The following is a 12,385-nucleotide window of genomic DNA, read 5'->3' as shown; positions in this document are numbered from 1 at the left end:
TGCTAACCACTCGCTCCACCGGGCCGCCTGTTTGGGAATTAGTAGAATATAAATAATTGCCGTATTTTCTCGCATATTAGCTGCCTCCCTGTATAAGCCATACCCTTAAAATTTCCTTAAAATCATTGCATTTTACAATTTCCCTTGTATTAGATGCCCCCTGATTCACAATTTTTCACCTCCATATTCACAGTTTTAATAGGGAGTACAAGTTTGTTACTTTGAAGGGAAAATTTTAAGAAAAATCATCCCATGTGGTATTTCAGAGATTCTGTATGAATCGAAAGGATCGTCTGCTGGATTGCACATTCTGAAAGAGTTTTACTTGCATTTAGACGAATTCAAAAAGGAAGTCAGGTGAGCAGTACAACCAGGAAGTGTGTTCTTAGCGTTCTAGTTTTATGCCAAATATTTTTTTTCTTGAATTTCATTCTTAGACGTCAAAATACATTTTGTTTACCGTATCTGTTTATCTTTTCTCTATTTTTAAATAAATGACCGTATCGGCCGCATTGTCTTGCATTATGGCGTTTTGTCTGTCACCTTGCAGTTTCATGCATGTCAAGTCTAATTTGTGCACATCTAAGCCCTACCCTTAATTCAGTCATCTTTTTTTTGCGACAAATATGACGTAAATGCTGGAATTTCTGGAATATCTATTACTGTAATGTGCACCCCTGCCACCCTTGTGAAGATAAGATGTTTGGAAAATGAATGGATACTGTCATATATTCATAATATAGAGAAATGCTTCTGCTAGGCTGTAATGTCACACTTAGATTTTTTTGTTTTGTTTTTTAAATAAATAAGTTTTAATGGCAGCCTGGTGGAATGAGTGGTTAGCACGTTGACATCAGATTTCTGAGATCGAGAATTTAATCCCAGGTTTGAATCTTCCTGTGTGGATTTTGGATGTTCTACCCAGCCTTAAGTGGGTTTTCTCCGGGTACTGCAGTTTCTTCCCACAATCCAAAATATGCTTGATAGGCTGGTTGAAGACTCTAAAATGCCTTTAGGTATGAGTGTGAATGGTTGTCCATCTCTTTGTGCCCTGCGATTGGCTGGCCACGAATTCAGGGTGCACCCAGCCTCGTGTACATAGTTGGCTGGGAGAGGCTCCAGCACTCCTCGCGGCCCTTGTGAGGGTAAGTGGTACGGAAAATAAATGAATAAGTAAGTTTTAACAATGGTAGTATTACTGACGCTGTTCTCATGTCTCACCTTAATGTGAGGTTTTCATTCACCAAAACGTGTTTATTTTTTATTTTTTTAACAAAAGCACTCTTATAACATGAATTTGTGTTGGCAAAGATTAAACAAGGACTGGTAATGTGCTATTTTTGTGAACACGTTGTTTGTCCCGTTATCAAAGGCTTAATTAAGTAATTAATATCTTTTATTATGTATAATTGATGCAAATGGATTTTTCTGTCAGCATAGACTATGAGATTTACATATTGTAAACATAGGACCATTATGGATTAACCACAGGGACTGGCAAAGAGACGGGGAGTGTGGTCAACATTGCCCGCTGACAAATGTTGATCTGCTGCCACACTTTTGACTCCAGCTAAGAGACAGCTGGCCTAGTGGCCCCTGCTGACAAATATGAAAAGAGCTGACTAATCATCATGGGGGAAGCTTATGAGGTCAGCAAAGATGTCTGAGCCTGTCTAAGATTTTCAAGCAATGTTTTCTGGCTTGGACTCAGGTGATTGATATTTGGTAAAAATAATAATAATATATAAAATACAGTCGCAAAAAGAAATGCAGTTTTCCAATTGCACATTAAAAATTAAATGAAAAAAAGTACTGTACTCACTCCCAGAATTCAATAACAGGAGAGGTTGCATTGGGATTAGTAATGTTGGTAGCATTTTCTCCATAGTAGTCGACACAGTTCTCTGTGGAAACACATTGATCTCATTGGCTCATTGAGGCAAATATACAGAAATATGATCAAAGACGGTCCTCTCTCCCACCAGTATTCCAATAATGGCCACAGCCAGCCCATGGCAGCTCAGTGGTGAAGCAGTTAAAAAGATAGAAGATGGCCCAGGCAAGGATAACTACATAGTATACGTTTAGATGGGCTTCAATCACCTGGGTTGCATAGCCAATGCCTGAAAATGTAGAAAAGGTGTTTTTTAATAACAGAAGGGGTTGCATTCAGTTTGAAGATATGTGAAACAGCAGGATTTGTTACCTTCAAACAGGGGGCAGACTTTCCTCCAGCATGTGATGCCTCCCTCACTGGTGAACTGACCAAGGGCAGTCTCCAAGAAAAACACGGGGATACCACAGCATATAAAGAAGATGACATATGGAACAAAGAAGGCACCTTGACACGCAGAAGAGAAAATAAAAACACCTTTATAAGTTTCTGAGTTTGGTAGAGGAAGGAAGCATTTTACTTCAGGAGTTCATATTTGTCACAATCTAGAAGATTCCGGTTTACAGTGCAATCCAATGCATGGGGGAAATTATTGAATTCCAAGATGAAGTCCAAGTATTTTCCCCCGGGATGCAAATGCAGCAGATGCAACTACTTTGTATGTTCCCAAGCTAAATGTAATGAGTGAAGGTTACAAATTGTCAATGGTAGTTGTCACTTCTTGAATTGCAATGGTACATAATATAGTCAACTGAGGCAAGTGGGTTTATATACCACTGTTTCTACATTTCATACAGCGATTGTTTTGTGTAATGTTGTATGCCTTTAAAGTTGCAAACCCTTGACTACAATTTGTATTCCTTGCATACAATTTCCCTCACTTTTTCGGATTGGCCACATTATTCAATAATTTTGTTCCTGGGTTATGTGGAATGAATTATTTTCATCCTTGGCATGGATTGTAATTGGGACTTATTAAGGTAGAGGTACGCAAAGGTATTTTCTATGGTCCTTATTCACCTACTGACCATGTAACATCAGTAGCAATAACGAGTTCAGTTTTAAGAAAGCAGATCTTGATGCCAGCTAAGTTGAGCTACATCCATGTAGGCCCTCTGTTGTGTCACACATCCTCCATGGAAGAGGACTTAAGGACAATCAGATATGTTTGTTTTTCCCTCTGATCCCATTAAAATGTTAAAAATAACCACAGCCTGCATCTTTGTTACTTGTTGATTGTCTTGATATTTTAATTATGATCTTTCTACACGTTGATCTGTTTAATATTATTGTTGTTGAAGTGTGTTTGGGTTGGGTGAACATGAAATAATCATTACCTCCACCATTCTTGTAACACAGGTAGGGAAACCTCCAGACATTGCCCAGCCCGATGATCTCTCCAGCCACAGACAGGAAGAACTCAATCTTGTTGTTCCACTGGCCTCTCTCGTAGTACTCCCTGTTGTCTAGGCTGGAACTTGAGTCATCAGTGTCCTTGCCATCCTCTGGTTTACCATTTATAACCGGCCCGCTCTTCTCGGCTGTCATGTTGCTCCCGATTTGCTAAGAATCTCCAACGGCCGAATCAAGGAACTTGCAGCCGCACGGCCCTATGTCCTAAATAAAATAAGAGCGGTGACGAAGTGGAGCGTGGCATTTCATTAACAATTCATTTGCATTTCGCTTATGAAAGCATAGAATAAAACAGAATCTGCAAAATTGTGGGATATTGGCGGGAGTAAGGCAAAGTAAAAATGTGCAAAGTAAAATTTAGAGTTCTTACCAAGTAGACTCAAATGAAACAGTGACGGCGTTCCTTTAGGATCCTTCAATGAGCGGGAAAAGAGGGACGATCTGGATGTGTAATATATTTCTCGTTTATGCAAGATTCCTGGTTTGTGTTGTGCACAAGGCGGAGAACGGTGTGCAACTGCGCTCCTGCTTTCCAAGCGCCTCTCTCAAGCGCCTCCACTTGGACTAAAGCCACATAGTGGGAGGGAGGTGAATGCACATGATGAAACATGGAGGAAGGTTGGCATGGTGCAGGTGAAGGGATACTGGATGTCTGAATGTTCCTCCGCCTCCTGCTCATTTTGGCCAGTACCGTAGTAAGGATAGCCTGTACAAATAAAGGGTGGGTGTAGTATAACTGCAACTTGTGTCGGAACCTCAAAATTCAAATTCTTGAAAAACTTTAATATTCACAAAAACTAAGGGGGTTGTGCCTTAGAATCATATGACAAAGGTCAACAGACAAGGCATTATCTTCATAGGCGGTCCAGGTGGTCTCAACCACAAAATACAATATGTATTACAAAACTTGAATTACACTGGAAATGTTGCAGCTATCTCATCGCCAAGCTGGACCATAATGTAGCAAAGGTGTGACCTTGTACACATTAGTGAACTTAAGTGGCAGAAATTAGTTGCTCAAATTGGTTATTCTCCCTCCCATTTATTTTTCTAAGCTTTCAAGCTCAGGTCTTTGGACAAATGTAATGGTGAATCTGAACGCCATGGGAAATTTTGGCATACAATTTGGCCGACTTGTTATTCAATCATATTGTATTCCAAAAAATTTCCTGAGTATCTATTTTATTTCTGATTAAACGAAAAAGGTGATTACATTTTAGGCTCATATTGTCACAGATGGGCAGCCCGGCGGCCGAGTAGTTACCGCACCAGCCTCACAGTTCTAGGGTTGAGGGTTCGATACCAGGTCGGTCCTCACTGTGTGGAGTATGCATGTTCTCCCCAGGCATGCATGGGTTTTCTCCAGTTTCCCCCCACATTCCAAAAACATGTGGGGTAGGCATGTTGAATAGTGCTCCTAGGTATGAGTGTGAGCGTGAATGGTTGTCCGTCTCCTTGTGCCCCGCGGTTGGCTGGCCACAAATTTGGGATATCCCCGCCTGGTGCCTGCACTTAGCTGGGATAGGCTCCAGCACCCCTACAACTCTAGTGAGGATAAGCAATTCAGAAAATGAGTGAATAAAGTCAAAGGTCATGGGTGTAAGCTAGGTTGACCTTGTTGATAAAAGTTGTAGTCTTACCTAGCAATGTTAAGGTATTTCGCTATTTAATTATTTGCACACTTATCTACTTCATTTAAAACAATATTAATGTAGTTTATACTTTTATAACGGCCACTCGATGGTGTAATAGATCTTCCACCTGACTATGGTGCGGGCAGTCTTGGTTCGATTCCCGCTCGGTGGCAGTGTGAGTGGTTGTCTGTCTCTCTGTGTGCCCTATGACTGACTGGCGACCAGTCTAGGGTGTAGTCTGGCTTTTGCCCGATGACAGTTGAGTTAGGCTCCAGCAACCCCCACAACCCTTTCGAGGATGGGTGGTATGGATGATGAATGAATGTTTTTAAAATTGATTAAATAAATGTCTGTAGACTGGGTGTTTTCTTTTTTCATACTTAAAGGGAAGGTGCACTCTAAAAAATAGGCGATGCTTTAAATTTGACTGCTTATTTATGTATTAATTCAACCACTTATCCTCACAAGGGTGGCAGGAGATGCTGGAGCCTGTCCCAGCCAAATATGGGCACCAGGCGAGGGACACCCCAAATTGGTGGCCAGCCAATTGCACAACACAAGGAGATGGACAACTAGGGGGATTTTAGACTGTTCCACCAGCCTACCATGTGGGAAGAAACCAGAGTACTTGGATAAAACCCACACATACCCGAGGAGAACATGCATCTCCACACAATGAGGACCGACCTAGGATAGAACCCTTGACTCGAGAACTGTGAGACCAACACGCTAACCAATATATTTAAAAACAGCCAAAAAAAATAAAAATAAATAATTTTTGAGGAGCAAAATTCACACAAGAGTCCTGCAATGGTGAAGTTTAGCATTAGGGATGTAAAAGTTTACAGCACATAACTAGATAAGACTTCATTATTGTATATGGCCTAGTTGGAAATAGTGACCCCCACTTAATTTTGGCAATTGATGGCAACAATCTTGTTCGTTCCCTTTTTCAGCTTTGCTCGCAGCATACCAAATCACTGTTCTTTGTCTTCAGCAGAAGTCACCCTGCACCCTAGCATACCAATGTACTCCTTTGTTTAAAAAAAAGAAGCAAAATATAAAAACAGAGCATTGTCTATGTCAGCCACTCATGATAGATGAACAGTCTGTCATAAAGTGCTATCACACATGCTGCTCGAGAAACAACAGCATGCTCTCCAGGCATTCAAATTTTTTAAAAAGCTTGTATATGTTTGTTCATGCAAAAGTCGATTCGCTGGGTTTCCAGGCGTGATATGCTCAGTGCTCAAGGAACTCCCCTAACTCTAAAAGCCTGACCCAGTCTCTAAGAATCCCTTCAGGCCAGGGTCACTCGTCATTAGAAGCTGGGAGGAAGTGGCCTGCATAAAAAGTATGGCCACCCAAAGCGGCTGGCAACCACCGTGTGTGATTTCCAACAAGAGTCAACTCGATTATTTATGTTGTGATCTGAGTAACGTTAAAAGAGTGATAGTACTTCATTAAGGAGGTGTATAATTTTCTCCATTTCATTTACAGATTCATAATGATTGTGCATATTATTGAAATTGTTATTTAAAAAGATATTGATATTGAAACTCACACTCAATTCAAATTCATAAAAGCCTTATAATAAGTATTTTACAATGTAATAGGTTTCTCGAAAAAGCATCGGACATTTTTCAATGCATTTGGAAACAACTAAGTAATCCGTTGGGTTAGAGGAAAATAAAATTTCAATTGTATGAGGTTATCATTGACGATTTTTTATGGGTTGGATTGATTCCGTCAGCTGAAGGCGTCGCTAGGAAATTCACGGACCGCCACTGATATATATATATATATATATATATATATATACTTTTCTTATTTCATTGGCAGTTATTTTCCACACGGTTCTTGTGACCCTGTTGACTATATGTTGAATGAAACACTTGATAATTAAATGATCACGCTTCAGAAGCTTGGCAGTTTTAAGAGTGATGCATCCCTCTGCAAGATGTCTCACAATTTTTGACTTTCTGGAGCCTGTAAAGTCCCTCTTCTGACCCAAAGGAATAGGAAGTTGCCTAAAAATTATGCACACCTTATACAGGGTGTTGATGTCACTAGACCAGGGGTAAGGAACCTATGGCTCGGGAGCCATATGTGGCTCTTTTGATGGGTGTATATGGCTCGCTGCTAACTTGTGTGATAAAATATGGGACTCGCTGGTGAGACCACCTAAGCCCCGAACGCACCAATGGGAGCGTCACACTGTGGCGCCGACACTATCTCTAGCGCCTTTTTAATCATAATTTTTCTTCATTATACTCTTTTGCATGCATACTTTCATTGATACTCATTGATTAGCAACAGTGAAAAAATATTCTTGAAAGAATTCAGACTTTTTTTACTTTCAATGTGGTGAAATGATTAATATATGCACACATTTTCATGTATTTTTACTTTTAAATTCTGAGTATGGCTCTCAAGGAATAATGTTTGAAAATATGAATTGTTTATGGCTCTCTTCGTCAAAAAGGTTCCCGACCCCTGCACTAGACCAAACCCCTCCTCAGTACAAAGATGCACTCATCCTCACCTGATATGCTTAATTGGTGGTGAGATTTCGAGCCTAACACTGCAGGGGTCAGCAAACTATTCCAGAAAGGGCCGCAGTGGGTGCGGGTTTTCGTTCCAACCTATTAGAGGATACATTTCCACCAATCTTCTTGTTTCAGTAAAAAACTCATTGGTTAAGCTGTTTGTGTTGGATCGGTTGGAACAAAAACCTGTACCCTCAGTGGCCTTTGAGGATCGTTTTTTCCACCTCTGCTATACAGCTTGGAGTAAGACAATGTGCATAAATAATAATAATAATAATAATAATAATCGGACATAGGCCCTGTCGTCATTATCAACAACACAAAAAGCCTACTTGTCATCACACCCAGAAACTGCGTGTGACGAAATTGGTGGTGCTTCTCCATAAGCTGCGTTTACTCGGCAAAAGACCTAAATAAGTGATAGTTACGGACTTGTAATTTGGCATTCTGCTGTTATGGATACAGGTCGCTTACCTCTCACTGTCTTTCACTTACCTTCAGTCAGCTAGTAGGAGGCAGATCACCACCCAGACATATTTTCATATTACGGCAGAAGGGAATGTGTATTATGTTACGGCAAATTTAGAATTCTGACGGATGTGGGGAAAAAACTGTCCTTAAGCCTATTTGTCCGTGCTTTGTGGGACCTATAGCGTCTGCCAGAGGGCAGCAGCTGGAACAGATTGTGACCAGGGTGGTAAGGATCCCCTATGATGTTCCTGGCACTGCTGAGGTAACGAGGGCTGGCAATGTCTTCCAGTGAGGGCAGAGAGCAGCCGACAATCCTCTGGGCAGTGTTAATCACTTTCTGCATGGCCTTTTTGTCTACCGCCGTGCTTCCAGCGTACCATACTGTGATGCCGTACGCCAGGATGCTCTCTACAGTGGTTCTATAGAAGGTTATCAGAAGCTTGGTGCCCAAGTTGTTCTTCCTAAGTACCCTGAGGAAATGGAGTCGTTTCTGAGCCTTCTTCACCACTGCCGTGATGTTTGTAGACCATGAGAGCTTATCCGTGACGTGGACCCCCATGAATTTAAAGGACTGGACCCTGTCTACACATACTCAATTTATGAGGAGTGGGGCCAGATCTGTGCCGTGTTTGCGAAAGTCCAGGATTATTTCTTTAGTTTTCGTGGTGTTCAGTGTGAGATTGTTCACCGAGCACCACGAAGACAATTTGTTGACCTCATCTCTGTAAGCCGACTCATTCCCTCCTGAGATGAGTCCGACCACAGTGGTGTCGTCAGCGAATTTGATGATGGCGTTAGACTGGTGGGTGGGTGTACAGTCGTATGTGTACAGGGACTACAGAAGAGGACTCAGTACACAGCCTTGAGGGGAGCCAGTGCTCAGTGTAATGGAGGAAGAGAGGTGGGGACCAAGTCTAACAGTCTGTGGTCGGTTGGTCAAGAACTTCTTTATCCAGCAGCAGATTGAAGAGGATAGTCCAAGGTGGGAGAGTTTGTCAGTCAGAATGTCCGGTTTTATGGTGTTGAAGGCTGAGCTATAGTCAATGAAGAGCATCCTCACGTAGTTCCCATGGTGTTCCAGGTGGCTCAGTGCTGTATGAAGAGCAATGGCAATAGCATCCTCAGTGGACCTGTTTGCTCTATAAGCAAACTGGTGAGGGTCAATTGAGGGAGGGATTGTATTCCTGATATGGCGGGCTACCAACTTTTCAAAGCACTTCATGATCACAGGCGTGAGTGCAACAGGCCTATGATCATTCATGCTGTCAATGGTTGGCTTTTTGGGGACAGGGATAATGGTGGCAGATTTCAGACAGGATGGAATGATGGATTGTTGCAGGGAACAATTGAATTTTTTTGTGAAGACTCCAGCCAGCTGGTCAGCACAGGCTTTGAGCACCTTCCCAGGTACTCCGTCTGGGCCAGCAGCCTTCATGGTGTTCACAGACCGCATTACCAGTCTCACTTCCTGTTCCCGGAACGTCAGTGTATTGCTGCAGGGTGGTGGTGGGGGTATTGAGACTGGGTCTGATTTGTCAGTCTCAAAGCGGGCAAAGAAACAGTTCAATTTCTCCGCTAGTCGCTAGTGGGGCATCTGCGTTAACAGACATATTATTGTTATTGTAGTTGGTAATATGTCATATTCCTTGCCACATCTTCTTTGGAGGATGTTGTAGTCATGTTGGGTTCATTCTGGGATGTTATTATATGTTGATTTGGAATTAATGGAATAAAGCTTAAAGGAAGTTTTATTAAGGGGATCATGTGCAAATTTATAATATAGGGGGGAATGTTGGGGTAATCATTATTATAAATGTGTTTGCAATGAATATAAAGCCTTATAATACACATGCTTACTATATTAATCAATATATTTGCTTATTAGGAATAGTAATGCTCATCCTAAATGTGTAACTATATTAAACAATATAGTTATATGTGTTGATCGCTTTCAACGAAGACAAACGCTTACGCCAAGGTCGCTCTCCAGGACAGCTGGGTCCAGCGAGAGATACAAGTTCGCAAAGACATAAAACAATACACCGAGTCCTTGCTCCGAGGACTGAGTACTGGAAGATACACCTCAACCTTTTCCCCAGATGCGAGTTCGCAATGAAGATCTGTGAAGGACGCTTAAATTGTTGTTGGGTCAGCGGATGGCTATCAAGCATATTGTTTTAATTTGTGACGCTAGTATGACGCTAGGTTTGCTTGATTATAGAATTGTTTTGTTTCTTGCTTACGCAAATGGAATCGATAACCTTGTAATTGTTTTGATTTGAAGCCTTAAATGGGCAGGACATAATGCCGCTCTTTAGAATAATCTTGGTCGGCCGAGCGGTCCGGATGTATTCTCTTCTTGCAAGAATTAAATGGTGAGATGTGACTACAGATGCCTTTTTTATTGAAAGCTGAATTGGAAAAACCTAAGGATAAACGTACAATTGGATGAACCTAACTAACTAAATACTCATTTGCATAATAATTATGCACTTTGTATATACAATAAAATGTTCTCTTGATACATGATGACTCAAACTAAGTATATAATACAATTACAGCTTCTCACTTACTTTGTATGTATTGTATTTTAAGGCAAACGGCAACATGCTTCCTTTAAACCAACCCTTGAATACATCATCCATTTGTTTTCTCACAATTGTAACAGGGGAAAAGTTATGGCCAAATATGCATTCACAGTTGTTAAAGACACAAGCACTAATATATCAAATAAATCAATACCAACTCAAAACAAGATAACCACATCTCTCATCTCATCTCATCTCATTTCATTTTCTGAACCGCTTTATCCTCATCACAGTCATGAGGGGTGCTAGAGCCAAACCCAGCTATATTTATGAGCTGGATTTGAACCCAGGACCACAGAGTTGTGAGGCTGACACGCTAGCCACTCGCGCCACCGGGCCACATGGATGATCACTGACCACTGTTTATAAGAAAAATAAATATTTAAAAAAAAAACACACACACTTCTAATGTTGGTTGTTTGGAAAGTACTGTCATTTTGGGCTCTCTCCTTTGTGCCAAAAGGAAAGTAGCAAGATTTGGGGGCCCAGAGGAGGGTTATTCTTCCTGGCATACGGCCCTCGCTCATGGACTTGAATGCACTCGGGTGCTAATCGTCCGAGCTGTGGGAGCCCACTCTAAATTCACAGGCTGTCCTGGGACCCCCCGAGGAGGCGCAGCTCCGCATGCTGATTCTATACTGAGAGTTAGAACGCTAGAGATTAACACATATTTAACGCTAACAGAAGGCTTCAAATCCGTCGATTTGTCTATTTTCGGGCCGTGCTTTGTATTACAATGGGTGGATTTTTGTGCTCTTGTAACAGGAAAACACGTTTAATCATGGTCCAACCGATAATAATAATAATAATAATAATAATAATAATAATAATAATAATCGGACATAGGCCCTGTCGTCATTATCAACAACCAAAAAGCCTCTTTGTCATCACACCCAGAAACTGCGTGTGACGAAATTGGTGGTGCTTCTCCATAAGCTGCGTTTACTCGGCAAAAGACCTAAATAAGTGATAGTTACGGAATCTTGTAATTTGGCATTCTGCTGTTATGGATACAGGTCGCTTACAGGGCGCTAATGTTGCAGTATATGTAAAAACTAAATGAAAGAATAAAAGTGACCTGAGTTTCAGGGTTAACACCTATTCAGTGGACAATGACAAGATCAAAACTTTATAACTTGCTACATATTCTTTCAAATCTTGTTTTATTGAGATCAATGAATTGATGAAAACATATGAGCATTAGACTTTCTTTAATAATTTGCAGTCATTATTTTTATTACTTAGATTACTATACATACACACTTAAAAAAAAGTTTAAACTTTACATTACACTAAATTCTAACGTTCTTGTGAAATAAACGAGGCAAAGATGTTAAATAATTCTACCGTGGCTTTCGAGGCGGAAATTCCTGCTACTCTATGTCTCAGAACCGAGTGTTTGTTTTGTCCAGTTAGTTTTATAAAATTATTGAAACAGTCACGACTCCCTTTGAAGGTTTTTTTCAGATGCTTGTTTTGCTTTCAAGACCATGTAGATTCTGCTGGCTTTTTTGCATATTTCAGTCGGCCACGTTATCTCCCGCTAACTGTTCATCTTTTACCCATATTAAAAGAAGGCTCTTCATCTTGTGATGATTGTCACTGAGCAGGTTGGAAATTATGGTTAGTCCTTTGGTATGCTTGATATCCTTCTGCTTAAGGATGGTACATATTGTCGAAGTACTCATCTTGTATTGACGAGCCAATTTCGATTATTTAGTACTTAATATCAATTGTCATCATACACTTTTTCTTCTCAGACATTGTATCTCAAATGTCTTGTATGTTGGGGCACTCGTATGTCAAGGAATTACTGAGCATATATATATATATATA

The 12,385-nt window shown here is 40.8% G+C and overlaps 1 protein-coding gene across 1 annotated transcript in view; it reads right to left on the bottom strand.

Moving 5' to 3' along the window:
• Positions 1-3,838, bottom strand: part of slc6a11b (solute carrier family 6 member 11b) — a 36,231-nt gene extending 32,393 nt beyond the window's left edge. The window contains exons 1-5 of the mRNA XM_077603823.1: positions 3,678-3,838; positions 3,232-3,511; positions 2,207-2,341; positions 1,983-2,123; positions 1,823-1,904 (exon numbers count right to left, since the gene is read on the bottom strand). Of these exons, the coding sequence (XP_077459949.1) occupies positions 1,823-1,904; positions 1,983-2,123; positions 2,207-2,341; positions 3,232-3,442 (569 nt within the window). The 5' untranslated portion in view covers positions 3,443-3,511; positions 3,678-3,838. The remainder of the gene's footprint in view (positions 1-1,822; positions 1,905-1,982; positions 2,124-2,206; positions 2,342-3,231; positions 3,512-3,677) is intronic.
• Between the last annotated feature and the right edge of the window lie 8,547 nt (positions 3,839-12,385).

Source organism: Stigmatopora argus, chromosome 6 (assembly GCF_051989625.1).
Source record: "Stigmatopora argus isolate UIUO_Sarg chromosome 6, RoL_Sarg_1.0, whole genome shotgun sequence".
NCBI lineage: Eukaryota > Metazoa > Chordata > Actinopteri > Syngnathiformes > Syngnathidae > Stigmatopora > Stigmatopora argus.
Note: the sequence above shows the minus strand (reverse complement) of the source record. Positions and strands in the feature narration are given on the sequence as shown.